This window comes from Manis pentadactyla, chromosome 12 (genome assembly GCF_030020395.1).
Source record: "Manis pentadactyla isolate mManPen7 chromosome 12, mManPen7.hap1, whole genome shotgun sequence".
Classification (NCBI taxonomy): Eukaryota; Metazoa; Chordata; class Mammalia; order Pholidota; family Manidae; genus Manis; species Manis pentadactyla.
The window spans coordinates 44,338,558-44,362,750 of NC_080030.1; the positions used below are offsets into that span (position 1 = coordinate 44,338,558).

The 24,193-nt window shown below is 40.4% G+C and overlaps 1 protein-coding gene across 3 annotated transcripts in view; it reads right to left on the reverse strand.

The window, feature by feature from the left end:
* Positions 1-24,193, reverse strand: part of UST (uronyl 2-sulfotransferase) — a 282,268-nt gene that overhangs the window by 153,364 nt on the left and 104,711 nt on the right. For all 3 annotated transcript variants that reach the window (XM_036906922.2, XM_036906918.2, XM_036906919.2), the window contains exon 2: positions 17,767-17,810. In XM_036906922.2, the coding sequence (XP_036762817.1) occupies positions 17,767-17,810 (44 nt within the window). The remainder of the gene's footprint in view (positions 1-17,766; positions 17,811-24,193) is intronic.

Genomic DNA, 24,193 nt, shown 5'->3' on the forward strand with positions numbered 1-24,193 from the left:
AACAGTATTAAATACTTATTTTCCAAAGAGATATATATTTTTTAAAGTGCTATCCTCTGGGTTTATTTGCGGGTGATTCATCACAAGATAAAAATAAACACAAACTCCCAGGGATAATCCACCACACCTGATGACTCTTTATCTTTATTTCTTGCCAAACAATCTATGAACAGGCTCTGATTGGCCAGTGAGGAATTTTTCCAATTGCTCGTTTCTTCCTGTGGATGAATTATGGAAGCCATTACAAGCAAAGACAATGCCAATAAAAGAGTTCCATCTCCTTGATCCTGGTGTTCTCTTAAATTATACACTGCGGGGTTAGAGTTATTGATTAACAACAGCAAGGCCTGAAATTCCCCGAAGTACAGCATTTAATGAAACGTAGCTCAGGACTGATGCAGTGATACTGGCCTTGTCTCCCTTTGTCCTTTCCTTTTATTCTGGTTATGTGTTGTTATATGTCACCTGATAAGCAGCCTTGAGATGAAAAGAAGTAACTCATGAGCTGAAACTTTCATTGGGGCATTTTCTGGTGAATTACATGACCTCAGGAAATGCACCCAAGATGCCACAAAAGAGACCTTAGGTGGGGCATTTGAATCTATTTTTAAATTATAATCTCTGCTGCCAAAAAGGACTTGAGGCAGTATACCACTGTCTTCTCCAGCCCCCTAGTCCTCTAAAAAAACACAGAACCAATAAAACAACTAAAACAAGAACAAAAGACAACAGGTAAGAAAAAAGGAAGGGAGACAATATAGAAAAAGAAGATGATTTATTTTGAACCTGATTATTTTCTCTGATGATTTCTTTTTATGTTTCCCTTTTGAGTTTCTATGTTTTCAGTTGTGACTTTCTAGAAAAGCTATTTGTTTCAAAAGCTTAATTTTTCCAAAGCCAAGTGATTTGGAATTCTAAAAGCTCAAAAGGAAAGTGTGAAGGAAGAAGACATCAAGTTTATCAACTAATCAATGACTGGTAAAAGAATAAAAAAGAGCTAGCTGCTTCCCAATAAAGGTTTAGTTTGGGTAGGATGAAGATGAAGAGGGACAGGACTAAATCTTAGAAGCTGCCTGGGTCCCTAAGAAAAGGTTTAGTGCTGTGCCCCCTGGGCCAAGGATGAGGACTGGAGCAGGTTAATAGAAAGCCTAGATCATTTGCTGGGAATCCCAGAGAACAAGGGGCAGAGGGCCGGGACTCTAGGCCATATAGAAAGGCCTCACTTCTACCAGAGCTTGAGATTCAGGGCGCTGATGGCTGAGGGAGCTACTCAAACACAGGGTCCTGGGGAAGTTCACTCTGAGAAGTCTGGAATTTTTCTTAAGCTATGAGACAGGGCCAGAGGGAGCTGGGGTAAGGACAAGGAGGGTAAGGACAAGCAGCATCTGTGGGCTTGTTGAGCAGAGGCCATGATGGGACCAGGGTTACAGGAAAAACAGGCTGACACCCAAGACCCAGCCTGGTGACCTGGGACCATCCTCAGCAGAGGAGAGCATCTGGACAAGGTACCACTCCCCTAGCGACACAGAACCCCCAGGGAAACAGATCAGCCACAAGGAGAAAGGATGAATGGAAAGGGAGAGGGAGAGCCCTGAGAAGCTGATTTAAACTGAAAAAAACCTGAAATACCTTGCTACCATCTGTGGAAATGGGGATTTCTGTGCTAGGTTTATTTATATTAAGGAAAAATCTAAAATGTTACATTTTTGCACACCCAACCTCATCCCTTTTGCAATTGTATATGTATATGTATATGTATATGTATATGTATATATCCTTAAATACTAGAAAGTTGAACTATAATGGAGAGATTGGGAAAGAGAGGCTCATCTAACAGTTCTGAGTGAATTTTCTTAACTTCCTTTAAGATTGTGAGCCTGTGGAGAGAGAGAGAGCTCAAACTGTCCTTCACACCTAGAACAGAGCTCTGGAGGAAGGGAAGGGCATTAGGTAAGAGATGTGTCAAAAATGCATTCAAGGTTACCTTAGAAGGTTTAAGTAACTTACTTTGATTGTGAAATTTATCTGTGCTTCCCCAAGGCAAAGAAACAAACCCAGGGCTCCATTAACTGGAAACCGAATTCCAAATCATTTAATAAACAGCAGATAACCCCACCCACAAATAAAGCAGAACAGCAGCCTATTGCTTTTCCTCAGTAAGATTTGTTAGTTCTTTCTACATTTGTATAATTAAGGCAGTTGTTCTTAACATAACACACCCCATTTATCCTGTGAAAATGGAAACTTGCTTCTTTAGTCCACCGAGCACATCTGCCATCATTTTTGATGGTAGCAAAAGTACTTAAGGAATTTCTATCTAGCAAAAGATTAATCTTCTTGCCAGATACTTTGACCATAGCAAAGCAATCACTTTGAAGACAGGAGCACAGGCTGGCAGTTTTCTAAGTGAAAATGGAGGTGGTCTGCCAGCACACGTCCCCTCTGCTAACACGCAGTCCCACGGACAGCACCACTAAACAACACTGCAAGGATAATGTAGGTTCTGAGGGCTTCTGGGCCCCTAGGGACTGTGGGTTCCACTGAAAAAAAAAGCAACAAAACAGACTGCCCAAAGCGCCTCCAAAATGGGAATATTATTAGAGCCTTTTTAGAGAAAGATGGAGAATTTCTATCTTTTTCTGTGTAATATATATGGAAGAACCTTAAATCACATACTTAAAAAAAAATCAATCACCTATTTTTAGTGCCATTAGCATAATTAGGGAACCATTTAATTTTCTCTTTCTTATCTGGTGACTTCTGAGAAATAGGAAAAGAGTTTTTCTCTAAGCTGATGGTAGAACTTTTGAAACTCTGTTGTTCAGCCAATTAAAGCTAAAAGCAGATGGCACTCTCCAATTACATACTTTAGCATCCATCACAATTAGAGCATTTTAAATTAAAAAAAGTTGAATTACTTTCCATCAAATTTGAGTTTCAGACCAAAAAAAAAAGAGAAATTTCACTAAACTTACTCTCAAAAAGAACATTGTAAGATAAATATAATTTCCAATAAAGTAATATTTGAATCAGTATATTATTATAACATTTCAAGTAAGTTTTATGAAATGATAATTCTAAGCTTTAAAAATTATGAAATATAGGATACATGCAAAAGAGTGTATGAGAACTCATCCTTACAATCCTTAATTTTGAATGAATTATAGCTTTCAGCCATAGCTCAGACATTTGAGGATCTTATAACCACAGTATCAAGTGTAAATAATAAGAATATTAAGAGTCAACTACTGAAAATACTTTTGAAAAAGTTGAAGAACAACCTAATCATGGGTAAAAATATCAGAATAGAAAAAAAATAAACTGATCTGGGCTTGTCATCTTTCCATTTAACAGACAACTTAATGAAGGTTATCCAGGAAACATTTCTAACATTTCAAAATTTGTTGAGATAGTCATTGAGGCCATCATGGAGATGAACAGTGAGGAAAAATATCTTAACATGATTAACTTTGTCATATAGTAGATGAGAGTTCAGCTTCTAGAGCTTAGTGAACCTGCATTCAGATAAAGACTTCTAACTGTGTGACCTGGAACAGATTTCTGAATATCTGTTATCCCCAGTTTCCTCATCTGGATAATAGAGACAGAATTCCTTACTTGATAGATTTGTTGAGAGGATTAATTGAAAGAAACCATATAAAATGCTTAGCACAGCCCCACAAATTTCATTACTGAAGTTATATGTTCTACTGCCACTAACTGATGAATTGTGTTTTACTGGGTCCTGATCTGAAATGTTAATATTTGTAGCTATTATTTTAACAACTGTCCATTTATAATATCTGCCAAGGCCTTTCAGAGTAAATGTTTCAAATAAATCTGATTGCATATGTTTTTCTGGCATGTGGTTCAAGCCAGATCAGTTTGTTTTAGCCAAGTTTTTTTCTTCCTAGCAATAATGTGTTTTTGTTACTAACCATTTACTTACCGCACTAGTTATATGCAAGATAAAGCTGTAGCACAGAATCAAATTCTAAATCAAGAAGCTTGAAATCTTCATGAAACTACACTCTGCACATTTCCCTTAATGCCCTGATATACATCTTCAGGGGCATATTCTTTTTGGTCAGCACAGAGGGGGCATCTAATTTTGAAGAAGGAGGAAAAAACTGGGAGACGCATGAGAATCAAAGTTGGGGAAAGAAGTGAGTCCAGGCAGGAAGCATCCCCCTTTCCAGGACACCTCTTACTGTCTGTGTTCTACAGCACAATGCTAAACAAGAAATGCATCATGGAATCACACTGGCTATAGCTTACATAACTGACCAGCCTGTTTTGGATGCCTGTGATGCCAGATGAAAGGATTCCTCTAGGTACGTATCATTAGTACATGTCCATTAAGCCAAAAAAGATGTATAAGACACTTTCCAAGCCCTTAAGGAATTCTAATAACGTAGTTGGTGAGATCAAAATATTTATATACAGGTGACATTGCAATGTCTAATGATATGTGCCAACTATTGTTATAGTATTATAAGATCCTAAGTAACACTTTCAGTGTTTTAGCTTTTCACACCATCACCTCTGCCTGGAGCTCAAGGTTACCTTCTTGGTGGAGGAGGGGTCCTTACAGTCACATATTCCTCAAGCACAAAATTAGGCCATGATGGCAAGAAACAGTGCCCTCAAGGTGTGGTACAAAGGTTTTTAAAGCTGTTTTCCACTTGGTTCCCTTTCTTAGTCTCTTCCTGTTGTTGGCCTGCCTCACATTGCTCATCTATCTTATATGTCCCACATAACTAGTGCAATAAGCAAATGGTTTCCAATTTCCCTCTACTGGGGAGGAAGAAAGCCAGGATGGAGTCTGGGTAGGCCACAGGGAAAGGCTGTAAAGAGAGTCAGATGATTCTGCTCTGCTTTGGGTCCTAAGAAGAGAGAGACCTGCCCCTTCTCACCTTCAGGTGTAATAAAAGTTCAAGACTGAGATGAGAGTTTCAGCCTGGAAGAGAATTGTCAGGATTTCACTCAGCCTGCCTTTCGCTAGCCTTTAGAGGCAAAAGGAACCTTATAGCTCCACATAGTCAAACCAGCTCGCCAGAGCTGCAGGCCACTCTGGGGTTCATTTGCAGGGTGTCCCTCAGGAACCAGGGAAGAGAGAGGCAGCTCCCTGAGGACTCAGAGGTTTGGACAACAGGCCATTCCCATCTTTACCCATCAGTAACAGGGCCTTATAGATCCAAAAGCACTTTTACAAACATTAATTGATTTCTTCTTCACAAAAGTGCAAACGTGAAGAATACAGAGAAATCATTATTACTTTCCATTTTATAAATGAGAAAAACAAAACTCAGAAAGAGTAGTTCGCTTTTTCCAGGTCTAAGAACTAGTAAGATTTGCAGCAAGGGCTGTATTAGGATCTTCAAATTCCTAGTTCTAAAGTCTTCATGCAATTGAGCTTCCAGCTAAGTCAGCCACGGAAGGTGCAGGATTTAGGCAGAGCCCTGCAAGACGGGTAATCTGCACGGTAGCACTTCAGTGAATGATTTGGAGATAAGCATCAATAATTACTAAATTGTAAGGAAGAGTCAATAATTACGAAATAATATTCCTATTGGGAAAAAGAAAACATTCATTTTCTATTACATATAAAATAAGAATGTTTTACTGGATTCAAGAACATCAACACTGAAACATTAGGCTGTCCCTCCCAACAACCTTGTTCTCTTCCTAATCCATTGTGGATTTGTCATCCATGAATAAGCTTTGATGGGGACAGTTTTATAGTTTTGGCCTGCACTGTCTTCATTTGGGCAAATGAAACTCAGTTGTTTACTATCCACCATAAGCAACAGAATACCCTTCAGTGTGCCTTTGATAAACCTGATCTAAGATTTGAGTGTTATAGCTTCTACTTACTTCAGACCAGAGATGTGTTTGAGGCCTTGGTGAACAGTTTTGTGTTTGCCTTAAACTTATTCCTTGTGTCTTAATAGACTGATCATTTTCCCGAGCCAATGCTTTCCCGACAAGAATCATCATCGGTTCAGTCTTTTCTTCCACCGTCCATGATCATTCTAGTTACTACATTCTGGATGTTCTCCAGCTGAATTATGCCTCTTTTGATCTTTGTTGACTAAAACTGAGTATGATCTTTCAGGTGGGGATTGTAGCTTTTAGGGGGCACAGTTGTATTGTTTGCTGGAGGACATCCAGTTTTTGGTAGCCTCTTTGGGTTGCAGTATTACATCGGGTGGAAGCTCCTGGGTGACAGCTGATTATGATACTAGGCTTCGTAGATAGCCCTGTGGTGTATATTACTCTCCCATCCCCCAAAATGACTACAGTCACTTGAAAACTCAGAGATTTTTCTGAGCATTTCCTCTTCCAAGTCACCGGTAAATTTGTTAAGACAAATCAAACACTGATAAAAAATGATTAATACCTCTCAACCTATTTGTCCCCATTAGTTTTAAAATTAAGTGATTAAATTAATTTAATTCAACACACTTGTTGCTAAGGGCAAGATCACAATTCACAAAGGAAACATGATTCTCTCAAATAATTGTATGCTTTCAGAAAATTAAGACTATTTCACTAACATGATAGAGAGTACCTACCTTAAACTAAATAGCAAATTATACTGAGTGATAAAACACTTATAGTATTATCATTAAAACTTCAGATAGAATAAGGATGCTGTCTATAACCACCATTCATTCATTTGACAAGTATTTAGTGAGTGCTAGTATGTGCCAGGTACATGTTCTAAATGTAGGTGTCGTGGTGGTAACACATACTCCCCCACAATGGGCTTTACTTAATATTATCCTAGATAATGCTATAAAACTTGAAACAGAACTATATAGGAGGAGATAAAATGAATGTGATTTGTCAGTTATGTGATTTCCCATTAAGGAATAAAATTAAAATAAATAAAGAATTGAAATTAAGTTTAATAACATGAGTTATATATATAATGCATACAATCAATAACTTTTTAATATTACAACTTTAAATCATTACAACTTTAATATTACAATTTTAAATCAGTTTAAAATATAATGGGAAAAATGCACCCAGAATAGCAACCACAAAATAATAAAATATCTAGGAATAACACTTTGTAAGAAACATAAAGGCCCTACATAGACCCAAAGAATACTATAATAAAGAATACTCAGAGAACAATAACAACAAAAATCTCTTAGAAATTAAAAATGTGAGAAAAATGAGGAAGAAACTCAATAAAAAGATTGTAAGACAAAGTTGAAAAACTATTCCAAATAGTGGAGCAAAAGACAAAGAAAAGGGATCAAAAATAAGAAATACAGAAAACTATATGGAGGTTCAACATCCAAATAAGAGGAGATCCAGAAAGACAGAAAAGGAAAATTCAGAGAAAGAAATCATCAGTGAAAAAAGTCAAGTAAATATCTTAAAACAGGATATAAATTTCCAGAACAAAAGATGCACTGAGTGTTTCCAGAATTGTGCCTGAAAACTGACACCCAGTAGGCACAAAACTGTAAAACTTTAGAACACTAGGAAAAAGAAGCTTCTGTAGGGACAGATTAGATTTTCTCATGAAGGGTCAAGATTCAGTCTTCTTAACAGAAATACTGGAAGCTAGAAGATGGTGGAGAAGGGCCTAACATTCTCACAGGAAATGATTTTGTGGCAGACACTTAATGTTCATGTTACCCATGTGCCCGATTTCCCAGACCCCTTAAGTTGAGCAGGGCCTTGTGACCATTCTGGCCAAAAGACTGCTCACAGAAGTGACATGTGTCACTTCCAGGCTGAAGGAATGAAAAGTCTCTACCTACCCCTCCAGCTTCTCTCTTTCTTGAGATTTTATATTACCCTGACCTATCCTGATTGACATAGATTACTAATCTGGAATTTTATATCCTGTCAAACTATCCATCAAGGCAAGAATAGGCACTTTTCAGAAATGCAAAATAGTTCAGAAAACTTCCATATAATGCACCTTCTCTCAAGAAGCTACTGGAGCCTGAGAGAAGAGAAAGATACACATGGAAGGCAGAATAAGGCACTTCCCCAGGAAAAAAAAAAAGATGTTCTAGAACTAATCTCTAGAATCTGTGAATATGTTACTTTATGTGGCAAAAGGAATTTTGAGATGGGGAGATTATCCTGAATTACTCTGCAGACCCAACATAATCACCAGGGTCCTTATAAATGGAGGAAGGAGAGAGGAGAGTCAGAGTCAGAGATTTGAAGATGCTGCAATGCTGGCTTTGAAGTCAGAAAAAGGGCCCACGAGCCAAAGAATGCAGGTAGCCTCTAGAAGCTGGAAAGCTCCCTTAGAGCTCCCAAAAGGATTGCAGCCCTGCTGACTCCTTGTTTCTAGCCCCATGAGACTCATGTCAGACTTCTGACCTCCGGAACTCTGAGATAATAAATCTGTGTGGTTTTAACCACCAGGTGTGTAGTGATTTGTTACAGCAGTGATAGGACACTTAGTACAAGGGATGCAGGAAATGGGACTGAGGCCGAGCAGAGGGAAGGAGCTCCCGAGCAGCAGGCTGGTGCCGCCAGCCCAGGTGCGAGCAGAGGAGGCCAAGCAGAGACTCCACCGACTCACCACTGACAAAATAACTAACGTGTTTGGAGGCACTGAGAGGAGATCTGTGCAACTGAAGAAGGGTTTGAGAATAACTTGGAGACCATAGAAAAGTATGAAAATACATTTGCCAAAGGACAATTCCTTCTTACAAACAAAACAAAATGTTGAAGAGGAAAGGAAACATTATCATAACGGTGTAGCTGCTGCTATTATTTACTGGTGTCAACAAAAACACTGAGTACCGAGGTAGCCTGAATAACACACACCCTGCTCAGGCAGATGAGGGATGGGAAGGGGCTTGTGTGTAGGAGGCGGGTGGCCTGCTGTGGAAGAACTAAATCCTCCTAGTCCAACGGAAGAATTACAGACTCTGGTCAAAGAGTTTAAATAATTGTTTCTGAAGAGCAGAAAGTAATGGCATACTTCTGCATAGTCGGGACTATTTTCATAAGAAGTTAACGAGTCATTTGGAGCTTTAAACTCTGTGTATTATGCACATGCATGCCATCGATTAAATATAAAAACTGCACACAACAGCTGGAAAAATATTTACGACAATGATACATAGGCTTTAATATTCTCGGTATACTATGAAGACTGGACAGATAGTGAAAAACTCTTCATCAGGATTGCCTCTGAATGGTGATATTATGGATGCTTATATTTCTTGCTACTCTATGGTTTTCTGTACTTTCCAAATCAGAACAAAAATAGGAGCATGTATAATTTTTAAAACAAAGAAACCAAAATGGTCAAGGAAGAAATAGAACAAACAAAAAGAATTAGGTAACTATATTGGGAGCTGCTAAAATGATTAAGTTACCACAATTTTGAAAACCCTGAGGCAACTGCTACCCTGCCAAGGAATAGTGGCATGAGTTTTCTCAAAGTACTGAAGTAATTTCTTGATTAAATATGCTTTTCAACAACAATTTGCAATTTAAAAATTTTATGCTTTCTTTAAAGCCCTTCATTTCTGTTAAAGGCAGTGCAAACCCAACAACCATTGGATCAGTGATTGTAACTGGTGCCGGTTTGGATAAGGTTTATAGAACATCTTATCAAGATAACTGGCCCTTGGGCTCTGGGGAGTAGGGTGGGAAAAAGGCTAAGAGAACAATTACATAAGCCCCATATTTTTAGACCTGTGGCTTCACAGAATTACTTTTAATAATGAAAAAAATAAAAAAAGACAAGTGGAAGATGTGCTTAACAGCACTAAACATTTGTTGAAAAAATGGATTCATTATGTTCTTGGGAAAGAGCGGACACATTACACGCTCATAAAATCGATAAACTTAGAAGTACTGTTTCTGAACTTGGATGCTGATCTCCACGGAAAGTTGAAATCTCAGGGGGCCGCTAGCTGGGCCGAAGACTTCCATGTTAATGGTTATGAACTGTGATGAGTGCAAAGAAGAGTGAAGCAAGAATACAGGTGACTTCAGGATAAGAACAACAGCCCTATTATGTAAGGCTGATTTGTTCCCTTTTTTGCAATTTCTTTTTTTTTTACCTTCTGAACTATGAATCATAAAAGAGCAAAATCAAACAAAATACCAAAGCATAAAGTTCTTCAGTGCACCCACTGAGCTCAGATGCTCTCAGAGTTGTTTAAAAATAAAATATTCAAGTCATTAATTTCCCTATCATTTGCAATGATCAAAAAAATGAGAGGGTGGAAGGGTCCCCTTCAAGGTCATGCTCATCTGGGTGAAACTGATTCCTGACTCCCTACCTCATTCTTTCCTGCTAGTTCCCTCTTCCTCTAAATCTAATGCATTTATCATGAATCATTAAACACAAGCCTATTACCCAGTGCAATTGATTCTCCCATAAATTGAAAAGCAGCTTCACTTTTGTAGTGCTTTTTTCAGAAAGGAGTTTGGGTAAAGTCAGGTGTGAATACAGAGAACAATATATGCTTAAGAAAAGCTAAATGCTAAGGAGTTGTGGAAGGCCTTGCTTAGAGTTTTCAACTAGCCCAAGTAATAAAAACAGGGGTGGTCACAGGACCTGAAAATTCTTGTTAAGTCAGGAGATGGTATCTGGTATGCCAATGGATATGTAATTAGTTGCTTTTTAAAGTCCAAAGAAAATAGGATTGCAGGGTTGGAAGCCAGGCAAGTTATAGCAAATTGAGTTATCAGAATCTGTCAAAGGCTGTGTAAAGGAAATACCTATAGTGCTAAGAACCACTGCTCTGGGAGCTAACATGTGCCTGGCTAAGAGCTTTCCATTTATCTATCACATTTAAGGCTCACAACTCCAGGTGGGTCTCTATCTTTTAGAAATTGAAGCTCAAAGAGGTATAGTATTTATTCGAGAGCAGCTAGTCACATAACTAGGATTTGGACTCAAATCTGGTTCCCAAATCCATGCTTGTTAGCTTCCTAACCAACAACAGTAAATATGAAAGCAAGAGGGAAGATTGGTTAGTTAAAAAATAGTAACGTTTTAAATCTAAGGGGTGGGTACCTTGGGTATATTAGGGGCATGAGGTGCATCTTAGTTGTCTAATTGTGTTTGGAATATTTCATAATTTAAGCTTACCTATAAAGAAACTTCATTGTTTCCACCTTAGATAAAAAATAAGAAAGAAGATAGAAACTTCTCAAGAACGCCATTTTTTTCTCCAAATAAAATCCGACAGCGTGGGTCTTCACCACATCTGATGTTATTTACAGCGATGAAAGGGAGATAAAATCAGGAGGTTCTCTGATCAGCGGCAACGGCTTCAGTAATTGTTGGGTTGGAAGCAGCTAGACAAGGTGGGCCTGGCACACAAGCCAGTTCTGTGCCAGGATTTATTTGTTTCTTGCAGGTCCTCACAGACAAGAGGAAAACAAAGTAGACGGTCATGTCTGTATCCTGAAAAATTGTTTCTAAGGTTTTGGAGGATAAAAACAAGAAATGCTTTTGGACCTCAGCCTTACTCTTCTAAGGAAAAAGTTATTTTCACCAAGGAGACCGTGTGTGCACATAAAACTCAGCAATCCCGCCCTAAGGGAAAAGGAGAATTTTGGAACCAGAAACCCTCTCCAAGCTGACCGATGCTTGGTCAAGACATGTGAAAGTCATTGTATGCCTGGTATCTCCTGGAAGAGTCACTTACCTACTATGACTATTCAATATGTGGGTTTCCCTCTTTCAGCTCCATGCACAGAATGTAAACCATGGTTTCTTTACTAGAGAATATTAAAAAATCTCCTTTCATCTAATGTTTAAAGGAGTTACTGAAAGGGAAAATCAAACAGAAAAAATAGTCTTTCTTAGAGACTCAGGGATAGTGGTGTTAAATGGCAGGCGAACATACATCCTATAGAAATAGGGACATATTATTTAAAGGGCAACAGATTTTTTTTATTGTTTTTCTTTGTCCCAGGTTCTGTGAAAATAGAAAGTTCCCTTTAAGTAACTTTCTCTTTAATGAACTGTCACTGAGGTCCTTTTAAGAAAAACATATAATGCAATACATAATACAACTTGAGTATATTAAAAACAGTTGAACAGTAGAAATGAATTTCAAATGAAGAAAGCTGGAGAGAATATTGGGGCTAATAAAATAGTTAAAGACATGAGATCCAATGGGAAAAAAAGAATTGCAAAGAAAAGTGAAGAGGGAGTGTTGGGGGGAAAACTTGAGTGGGTAGTATTGAAGTGCACTTACATTTTCCTAATGATAGACTTCTAAGGATGGTTTCAATGTTTATTAAATCAAAGCAAATAATGCCTAGCAGGGCTGAATACTCAATGCTATCCTGGTAATTGAAGACATTAAACTCAGCCCATTTGGATGACTTTCCAGGGCTGCTGTAACAAAGTATCAGAAACCCGGTTTTAAAACAACAGAAATGTATTCTCTCACAGTTCAGGACCGGCCACAAGTCCGCAGTCAAGGTGTCAGCAGAATTACTTCCTTCTTTGGGGGCTCAGGGAAAGAATCTGCTCCATGCTTCTGTCCTTGAGTCTGGTGGTTGCCAGCAACCCTTGGTGTCCCTTGGCTTGTGGGCAGCATCACTCCAGTCTCTGCCTCCACTCTCACACAGCACTCTCCCTGCATGTCTCTGTCCCTGTGTCTAGACTTCCCTCTTCTCCTAGGGATATCAGTCATGCTGGGTTTAGAGCCCATCCCCCTCCAGTAAGACCTCATCGTAACTTCATTGTGTCTGCAAAGAGCCTATTTCCAAATCAGATTGCATTCACAGATTCTGCTGGTTAGGACTTTGACATATCTTTTGAGGGGATACATTTAATCCATAATACCATTCAGAATGGAATTTGTGACTTGTCACTCACTCCCTTCCTCCTGTTCAATTTTTTTCCGCTATAGAATGCTGCTGACATGGTTCCCATCGCCTAGAACAGAATGTTCTGCTCTGTGCTGCCCAATACCGTACCACATACGGCCATAGAGAATTTGATAGGTGGCTAGTGCAACTGAGAAACTGAATTTTTGTTTCTTGAATTTCAAAAATTTAAATTTAAATAGCTACATGAGCCAAATGGTTACTGTCCTGAATAGCACAGGCCTGTGAGATCGACTCATTGTCATTTCTGTCTCACTCTTCCTATTTTATGTGTTGCCCAAAGTATTGTATCATCTTTCAAAAGATACAGAACACTGGAGACACCGTTTGTGTAGTTTGCTTTTAACTTTTTTGACTAGAGGGGGAATTCAGAATTTTTCACCTTGCCTATAACAACAAAGAGAAGAATGTTTACAGAAGGGGTTTCTTAAGCAGTAGAGGAATCATAGGTAAATGCTGAGTTAGACAGACGGCAGCACTCAAGACTGATGATGATGATGAAATTGATCATGAAAGTGAGACCTTAGACTATGAATCTTGAGATGATGATATTCTCGATTAATTCTCTCAAACTCAAGAGTCAATGAGAGAACAATATAATTCTAAGGACTGAAAGAAAATATGGTATTCTCACACAGTTAGTCATCAAGAGAAAGGACTTCATCAAACTCTTTTGTGACGATGAACCTGGGCCACCCCATTTTGCTAAATGAACATGGGACAGTATTCTTTCATCTTTTATGATGTTTGTACACCAAAATTCACTCTATATACAATTTGTAGATGGACAAATGTTGAAGGTAAGTATGTATGCAAAGTGGACTGAAAGGGAAAAGATGAGGCAGAAATGAAAAACATTCACTGGATTGATAAGAAAAAAATAAATTAGAAGTGTCTAAGAGCTATAGCGTAAATAGTGATGACTTTTTTTTTCTGGTATACTAAGAATTAAAACTTGTTTATTGTACTAGTCAAGGCACCAGATAGCTTATATAAAAGAGTAGATCTCCAGAAATAAGGTAAAGAAATTATTGTATTTCTGCCTAAATTAGTTATCTTGAAATGGTGAAAGCATGGACGCGGATCTTCACAGCCCTGGGCTGGAATCTCAAGTCCAGCACTTAGTGCATGACCTTTGGCAGTTATTCAGCCTCTCTAGATCCAGTTCCCTCATCTGTAAAATAAGGATTAAAAAATTACTTCCCCTTTCATAGAGTTTTATGGAGACTAAACTTGCATACAGAGCACTTAGCAGAGTGCTCAGCAGATGGGAAATGACAGACATCAGCTATGGACGGTGATCTTCTCCTTGAATGGCTTAGACCGGCTCTCCTCATCTATCAGATCTGGGAACCCAACGTCTATGAAATGATAACTGTGTCTATCCTGTTTGCATATCTCAGCAGTGAGTACTGCCGATGCCTGCTGCTCACATCAGGGACCCAAGGTCCAGGCAAAGGGGAGCCAGGAGGAGAAGACGTCAACCTCCAGAGGTCAGGCTGCTCTGGGGTGTCAGCAGACCTGCAGAAGCTGCTGCAGAAGCCAGAGCACGGCAGGCTGTCAGCCTGAATTTAATCTCCATAAGAACTTTTCCCCCTGATTTTCACATTTGAGCAGGCATTAACTTGATGAACTCATACTATATAGAAATATATAAGGGAAAGATTAAAAATCACCTGAAATCTCACCATAACTGATGAACTTATACTATACAGAAATGTTAAGGGGAAGATTAAAAGTCTCCTGACATCCGACCATCCAGAGAAAACACCATTATCCTGCCAGGCTTGTCTCTGCACACACTCATACACATGTACACAGTTTTATAAGAAGTTTGATCACACTATACTTGCTGTTTCAAGTCTGTTTTTGCTCTCAATAATATCTTTCTAACTTGTTCAATCGAGATCTACACGCTCATTCTTATTAGGGCTCTAACCTTAAACCACTGAGTTCTGTGCACGAAGTGGTAGTAAAAAGTGGTTTACACAAGGAAATATTAACATCTGCCCTTAAATAATGACTTAGATCAAAAGTGAGGTGAGCTGTGAGGTTAAAGTACATTTGAAAACCAAGTAAATATCAGAGGCACTGGGTTCTTCCTTATGAAAATACTGGAGAGAAGGATGACCTGGGCTCTTTCTGTATGTGCTGTGTGGCACACGCCCCATTCCCTGAATGGCTATTACTTCTGGAATGTGAAATTTGTGGAACTGAACTTTTAATAAAATGAGAACTCGCCTATAAACCTCAGTACATTTTCAGGCTTTAAAAATCTTATTTTATCTAGATCACAGCTCTTTCGATCTTGGCACCAAAAAGTTATTTCTGAGTACTCAGCAAATATGAAAACTGTGGGTCTGGACTGCATCCTGTTTTCCCCTGCCAGGCCGGGGGTTCACTCCAGAGGCCACACATGTGTGAGTCCTTATCCTCTGGATGCCACCAGGTCCCTGGGGATACCAGTGATCAGTAGACCTAAATAACTGAGACCCACACTCAAGGGTCCTTTTCTGAAAGTCTGACCTCACTCATCACTGCTGGGATTCATTTCTACCACACCAGAAGTAATAAGCATGGATGAAAAGATGTTAACATACCAATATTATTTTTACTCATTTTAATATTCTTCTTCTTATTTTGGCTACTGCTTAGAAAGTCAAGAGTGTTTTTGCTACCCCACTCCTAGATAATGAAAATACAGTTACAGTGAAAGATTAAAACTTCTGCTGGGTAAAAGAGGTTATATTCACAATTTTCAAACTTGGAATAGAGTTTATAAAACTGGATTTACTCTGAAAGTGGTCTAAAATGGTCTGCTATGAACTGATCATTTTTATGTATCACAGGGAACCTTAGCTGGGGCAGGGGGATGCACGGCTGGGGAAAACCCTGCAGGGGCAGGGAGAGAGAGCCCAGCAAACACAGCACCCAGACCCCAAGGACGCTAACAAAGAGGCAGGCAGGATGGCCACCTCAGCAAGAGCGGCGCTCCAGGCAGACTGAAGGGGTGGCCCCAGGCTAGTCACCCAAGCCTGAATTCAAGGAGACAAGTTTATACGAAGTGGGCCTGGGGCTTGTGACCAGGTAGAGCCCCATTTATCAAACCTGGAACGCAAGGTAATGTCCTAACGCACTACTGAGGGAAACAGCTGATGGGTCCCACAGGCTGAGCCACCCAGCCCCCCGTCCTGCAGAGCTGAGGGGTTGGGGGAGGGGGTTCATTCACACTTGGAAATAAGTACAGTTAGTGCAGAAGGAAACTCCCACTTATTTTCCCTTCTAGGCAAGTTCATGACCAAGGAAAATATGTTTTTACTACAAGGAAAGTTATAATAGTGAGTCATCATTATATTAATAAATAGCCTTTATATAATAAGCCTCTATCACTCTCTCTAGGCTATTAGCAATAAAAACAACACAGAAAATGTCCAAGAAAATGGTTTTCTTTTACTCACAGCCTTTAGAGCAGTGGTGCTCTAATGTGGTCCTAAGGCCAGCAGCATCAGGTCACCTGGGAGTTTGTTGGAAATGGTCCCTAGACCTGCAGAATCAGACACTCCGAGGTCTGGGCCCAGCAATCTGTGTTTTAACAAGTCTCCTGATGCAAGGTAACATTCGTGAACACTGGCCCAGTGCAAAGAAGCTGGGATGAGACTCAGGGGACCTAATTCAGCCTCCAGCTCTGGATTCCATGGTCCAATTCAGTGCAATGTCGTGAACAGTCAGTTCTGATGCAAGGACGTGAGGATACCAATGTGAGCTAGGCATGGTGTTATCCACGAACCCTCTATATTCCTTTCTTCTCCAGGGAAGGGGCTATTTTGTTGTGGTTGCCCTTTTTTTGTTTCCTATTTGTATCACAGGCACCCAATATATATGCAGTGGGCCAAGCAGTAGAGCCATTCACCACTGTGATAAATACTACTGAACCGTTCATCAATAATCTTAATGTTACTCCAGTCTGGTTAACACTAGCCACCATTTATTTAATGCTTATCGCATGCCAGGTGCCGAGTGCTTGTCATAAATCAGCTTGTTTAATCCTTTTAGATGTCCTGTTCTATAGGTGATATTTTTAACCCCATTTTGAGCATCAGAAAATGGAGGCTCAAAATGTTAAATAATTTATCCAATGTTATACACTGAAAGTAGCAGAGCCAGTGATGAACCCAGAAATACCTTATGTCAAAGCTCAGGTCTTAAATGTGGTAGAGTTCTTTAAATCCCACAAACTCCAAAGCCGACTTTGGGGTGAATTCCCAGACTCCAAAGTTAGTGATTATCACCTCACTATATATACTTACAACTGTACTTTGTAGGCATCTCCCTTAAGTGGTCAAAGCCTGTCTTTATTTGTCTCATTTTTTGTTTAACAGGTTGACATTTGGCTTTCATTGAGCTCTAGGAAGTAGGTAGTGGTGGGGAACTACATTAATACCTTCCTGGACTATTCTGACCCTTTAAAGTCAGGCCAGGACGACTTCTACAAAGAATAAAAGTGGGTACATAGGCCAGGTCTGGGCAGCTTGGAACAACAAAGGGGTTGGGCAGAGGTGGGTCTAGTCCCAAGGCCCTGAGGCAGGGGGAGGCCAGGGTATGGGCAGCAGCTCACAGGCCAGAATGGATGCCGACAAACGAGGCAGCGAACCGGGGAAGCTGCTGACAATTCAAGTCAGCCTAAGGGCCGGTGCTGGGGACAATCACAGCTGTGACAGTAGCTCCCTTACCACGCTGGCTCTCCTCATGCGCTTTCCTTCCTGTAAGTCACGGATGAATTTGGTATCTGGCATATACTATTTTCTTGTGCCCAATTCAGGGCCAGGACAATTCTGGTTGGGGACGTTGAAAGCTGTAGGTACTAAGACTAGGAAAAGGGATTTAGAGCACAAGCAACGACCTTACCTTACTAGGAGGTGGCCCATGGTCATCCAAGTAAGTGGAATTTCCTAGAAAAAAAAAAAAAAGAAGAAGAAAGTGGCTGAATAATAATTTTAAACCCAAAATGAATTTAGTGCAAAGTCACTGAAAATAAGCATTGTAGACAGATTTCTATTCAGACAATTGTACCAAAGAAAAATGGGTAACTAATTGCCAGTTTGGTGGCATTTTGCTGATACTACATGCTTGGTTAATAGTTTCAGCAGTTATAAACATCCTGTATATGTGGGTATGCACATGGACATACACATGCAGAAACATGCACTGTTATTCCTAACCCAGCATCCACTGAGTTTATTTTTGACCATGGTTCTCAGACTTTAATGTGCATCAGAATTACCTGCATGGCTTGCTACACACAGCAGATTGCCTGGCCTACTTGCAGAGTTCAGTAGCTCTGAGAATCTGCACGTCTACCAAGCTCCCAAGTGACACTGATGCTGCAGGTCCAGGGACCACACTTTGAGAACCACTGCACTGTTTTCCACATCATCTTGATTGTCAAGTTCCCTTGGTCTTTTCAGTCTAGCTTGCTTCCGAAGTTTGATTTGTCTTCACTAATAGCCACTTACTGGCTTGTATGTTTTCAGAGTGCCTCGTTATTATTTCCTGGTGAATAAACACTCAGAGGGGGCCAGATGGGAACTAAAGGGTATAGAGTTCCTTTTGGGTGCCAGGGATTCTGCTCAGTGCTTTACAGGTATTCATTCTCAATGCAAGTATTAGAGGTGGGTTATAATTATTCCCAAATACAGAGAAAACACTAGAGGCCAGGAGAAATCCAGTGATTTGCTCATGGTTGCACAGTGTTAAACTGCAGAGAGGAGAGAAAATTGTTCTTTTTTTTCCCAGAAGCTGCTTTGGCATCTGAAAAAGCCTACCTAGAGTGTTGCCACCTCCAGCTTTTGCACAGCCCAGGCACTGCAACGTCACCACCTGGCAACTCCTTTGATAGAGTTGGGCAGCCAAAGATGTGGCCAGTATGATCAGGAGGCTCCTCTCCAAGGGGGTGGCACTTGTTGGTCTAGGGGGAATCATCTCCACAAAGGGTGAAGATGGCCAGACTGTCCAACAGAACAACATGTAGAAAATACTGGAAACACAAAGATACTTAGCGAAAACAGTAGCTTAGGGAATAAGATAAAAGTTCAGTTGGAGTAGAAGAAAGGTGCTTTTTCAGGAGAGAAAAAAGTGACTTAAGTTGGAATAAAAAAGGGAAGTGACCTTAAGCCAGGGATATTTCCAGTGAGGAGACTTATCCAAACATATGAGTGGGTTTGGCTTAAAGGGCTTTTTCTCCCCATACTGAGGCATCATCCCCTTTTCTTTGTAGTCCTCTGATTTATCACCCACCTGATGTCCACACTGACTGTACGACTGTACTCTGACTGGCTAGTTGTTCATGGCAAAGGACAACAGGCCCAATTCTCATGTATAAAATGCTCATATGCACACTCCTTGGCATGCTCGTGATGGGGTTATTTTCAGGACCTTTTAAAACGTGCACACAATTAACAATTTGTTAGATCTTAATCCTGTGTGACCCTCCACTGGGAACATACATAAGTAGGAAGTGAGATCTATATTTGACTTAGGAGGAGGATGGGCATAAGAGAATTCAAAAATAGTTATCTATGTCTAGAGAAATTGAGAACTATTGTGCCACCATGCCATGCGCATAGCTGCAGAGGGTTCCTATCTCCTCATAAGATGAAGGAATATTCTCCAGCAGGGATGGGAAAAATTCCAACACATGCCATCCAGCATGTTCTGCAGGCAACACTTTCAGGGGTCAAAGAGGGCTCACACAACTAAATGTCCCTAAAACATCTGAAGTTTCCACAAGAATCAAAGTTCCAAAAAATGAATGACTTCAGTGCCCAAAAGCAATTTCAAACTTCAGACCCAGCTACCCTACTGATTCCTTGGCACCTGGGACAGGAGGTCTATAGGCATCTCACACTTTGCCTGTCCAAACAGAACTCTATTTGCCCAAATTCTACCCCTCAGATTGTTGCCTTCCTTTTCTTCCTAACTGGTTACAAGGCACATCCCTTTCCCCATGGGCTCCAAAGCCCAAAAGTCATCGTTGGTCCACCTCTTTGCTTTACCCCATCTGTGCCAACCCACTCCAAGTCCCATTGGCTCAGCCTTCAAAATACCACTCAAGTCCAACCACTTCTCACCAGCCCCTCTGGGCCACCCGGGAGCCCGTTTGTCTCTTCGTTAATTACCAACTTTCTCCCCCACCCACAGAGCACCCAAAGGGATCTGTTAAGCTTATCAATCAGGCCATGCTAGCCTTCTACTTAAAATCAATTTCTCTAAGAACAAAATCAACTCCTTGCCATGGTGCATACCCTTACATGGCCAAGGTCCTGCCTCCTGCCACCGGCCGCCAGAGCCTTCCCTCTGCTCTAGAACACACCAACCTCTTGTCAGCAGGGGACGTTTCAAACTAGGTCTTTGCGCTCCCAGTAAAAGTTCTTCCCCACCCATTCATTCGGGATCAGCCCAAATGTCCTCCCTCTGTCTCCCTCCCTCCCTTAAAGAAGGCTTCCCTTCCTTCCGCACAAATAAAGGAGCAGGGTTGAGCAGTGCTGGCACTTGTGCCATGGACCCCATTGTTACTTCCACCGGCAGCTCCCTGAGCTCCGGCCCATAGTGATGCTCCTGCAGTTTATTAGAACACAGAGGCTGTAAATGCTTGTGACAAAGATACCGAAGGGGAAAGAAAAGCTACCGAATTTCTTAAGCTGGAGAGAGACAGCAAGTTTTCATTTTCCTAGGGTATAATCATGATTATTCGGTACCTAGGTCGACTTTTCGTCCTAGGATCTTGTGCTTTCATAGTGCAAAGTAAACAAAACTGTCAGAATTTTCAAACCAAAGTTGGTAACGTGTTGGCTGTGAAGATAAAAGGATGAGCAGAACTATCAAAACAGGTTCCCCTGAATGGCTCTGGGCATCAAAGAAGCTTTTGGGTGCCCTACCTTGTAGCAGATTTTACGGAGGGTGTCAAGTGGTGGGAAAGGAAGATCAGACCCAAGCCTTCCAGGCCTTTGGGTTTGGAGCTCAAGACATAAATTTGGGAAGAAAAGGTGGAGGAAGGCTGACGAAGGATCTGGAGCCAGACTGGAGGACCAGTGCGTACTTGCCAGCCCCACCGCTCATCCTGGGAATGTCCACTCTTCATACCCCAGTTTCTGACCCCAGGTCACAGCTCCCTGTGAGGCAGCACCTCTTATTTTTGGAGGATTATAGGGGCATATCACTTCATTTCTTTCTAGAAAGTACCCACATCTATAGAGCACTGACTCATGTCTCAAGCCCTTACTTTGAGAATCAAGGATTACAGTATCTTGTTAAGCTATAAAAAAAGGAAAGGCATACACCCCACATGTTTCCATTCCTACCATCAGTCAAACTTTCAGAAGGGTCTATCTTTAAGTTGCTTGGGCTGGCATCGAGCTAAACCTCCTGCAAAAAGTCAAGTTTGCCCAGGCTGCCTAGGTAAGTGGAGAGACAGGTGGCCACTATCTGTAGCAATGCTCCAGCCCTCCTAACTCTATGCAGCTGGTCTATATCCTGATGGTGTTGGTGGTTACATGGCTCTATATGTGGGTTAAAATGTATGGAACAACACATCAAAACCATCAACAACATGGTTTAATGGTTTTTAAAGCCCTGACTAGAAAGCAAGTGATCTCAGGCTTTGCAATCAGCTCAATTACATTACGTTCTAAATCTCACTTGACCTGTCTAGCCCTTCATGATAGAGCTCTCCCAGGGAGGTCATAAATATAACACAAGAGATCATGTGGAAATGCACCAAGTAAATCTAAGTTCTTAGGAGTTACAGTTTGCACACTAACTAGGGCATATATGTATTACCAGAGTCTTTGCAGGGCACTAGGTTACCAATGTCCATCTACTTCACCCATCAGAGGAACTATCTGCAGCAAAGGTGCATTTCAGGAAACTCATGTGACTCCTAACATTAGGAGGCTAGGACTGTGAGTTAGGCACAGAACTTACCCCTTAAACTACATGGGTTGCCCAAACCTTTCTGGGACTCCACAAATCTTTTCAAGATTAATTTTCAGGGCTTATATTTTCAGAATGATTGTTCCTGCAAATGATGCTTAGCATGTGCTGATCTGTTGAACCTCTGGTTTTCAAAGTAAAAGGGGAGGTGTAAGCATGATGGCCCATCTGCCCAGTTTCCCTGACCCCAATTGATTTAAATAACCAGGGGGTATTCCATTAGTCCTGGGGACACTCATATTTGATCCCTACACACACCTTCAGGGCCCACAAAGATCTGAAAGGAAAAAGCCTCTAGAAAATCTGAAGCAAAGACGCTGTCTAGCCCCAGCCCAGTGAGGCCCCCTTCTTTCCAGGCTGTGGGCCTGGACTGGACAGGAGGTCAGGGAACCTGGTCAACACTGAGGAGCCCACTGCTGTGTCCATGGAACTCCAACAAAGACCAACAGCTGGATAAAGAAGAAACTGCTAGAAGCACTAGTGGTGTGAATGCAGAAGGCCTAGAGAACAGAATTAACAGGGAGCCATGCACTTAAAGTGGCAAGAGTTGCTCTTAGGTAAAAGGGAGAGTGGACTGGAGCCCCAGAGGAATCATTTAAAGGATTCAGGAGGATATCGCTAATAGAATTCGCTGTCCCTGGTGACAAAGGGCAGCCCAGGGGTGACAGAGGGAATGCTGCAGGCTGCAGAACAGAAGACCTGGTTCAAGTCTCAGTCTTATCTCTGACTAGTTGAGTGAACTTGGAAATATTACCTAATTTTTCCCTGAGGTTTAATGTCCCCATTTGCAACATGGGGACATTAATAATAGCAGCTAAGTGACAGGGTTGTCACTGAAAATGAAATAAGACAGGCATAAGGCGCTTAGTATACCACCTGCCTGGCACATAGTAAGTGCTTAATGAGTGCTAACTACTTCCTCATCTTATGTACTATCCAATTTTATCATTTATCATATTTAGTCAATGTTACAATTTTATTTATTATTGAGATATCAAAAAGAATTATGAGGCCAGGGGAGTAGTTTATCATATTAAAGATGAATATTAATATAATTATCTGACATTTTCTATTGCTTTCTCATAGTGTCTTTGATATGTCTTCAAAAATACACACAAAAATTTTTTCCAATTGTTTGAAATACCTTTAGCAATGTGCAAATGAACTTACAAACCTTCAGGGGATATAATTTATTCTTGACTCTTAAGTTGTGCATTAGCAGATCTATTTTTGTCTGAATTGGTCCCTGGAGAATAAAAATGTTTTAATTCTAATTCCTCTTATAGAAACCATCATATGCATTCGTGTCAATGTCATAAAAGCCACCTCTACACTGTGTTAATTTTTATCGAACACCAGCAATTCTTTTCCGAGTCTTTCTTCAGGCCCCTTTTAAAATCAGAATCACTTCAGGCAACTGAAATCCTGTCCTTTGTGTCCCAAAGCCATTTCACACATGGCTCTGGTTACCTACCACACAATCATAGGGCTGCATCTCCCCTTCTGGAGTCCGAGTCTCCGATATACCGTTTATCAAGGAGTCACTGTTGAAAGCAACACCGAAGCCCCAGCTCTGTCCTTGCCAAAAAACTATGCTAATGCCACACTTTCCACCCTTAACCATGGGTTACATTTCTCTAAGAGGCAGCTGTCAGCACACCCCAGCCAGTGCTTCACAATGAGGAGTCTGTGTGCTGAGTAAACATTCCCAATAGCTCTATTTATTGTAATTAACGCAGCCCCAAAGACACTGCAATGAAGGAAAAATTACTTGCCCAGCTTTATTTAAGCTTAAATAAAATTATTTTCCACTGCATTAAAACTAATGGCTTTCTTAAATATATTTACAAAAATATATCAATTCTTAAATAAATTTGCACAATATACAGCTCTTAAAAAAATCAATTCTTAAATGTTTACAAAAATAACTTAAAAAAAATTGACTGCTTACTTAGCCAGCTAACAAAGGCAGAAAGATCCTGAAAGATCCTTTCTTGATCCTAAATGATAAAAATAAGCATTCAAGACATTGCAAAAAAATATCCAAATTAATTGTTATCAATCATGATTTAGAAGGCAGCTTCCATTTCTAATAAATTTGAAAAACAAATTAATGTTCTTCTCTTTGTATTTCAGGCTCAAAAACACTAACATGTTTCATAATCTCTCTTTTTTCTCCATTAAGTCTGAACATACATTTTAGGATGTCAAGGGTACATTTGTAGAAGGAAATTACTTTTGGAATCAAATGATCAGTGCACTACTGCTACAATAACAATCTAAATATAAAAATGAATTATTGCCAGACTCGCTCGGGAATTCATCATGTTACAAGATCTCATGC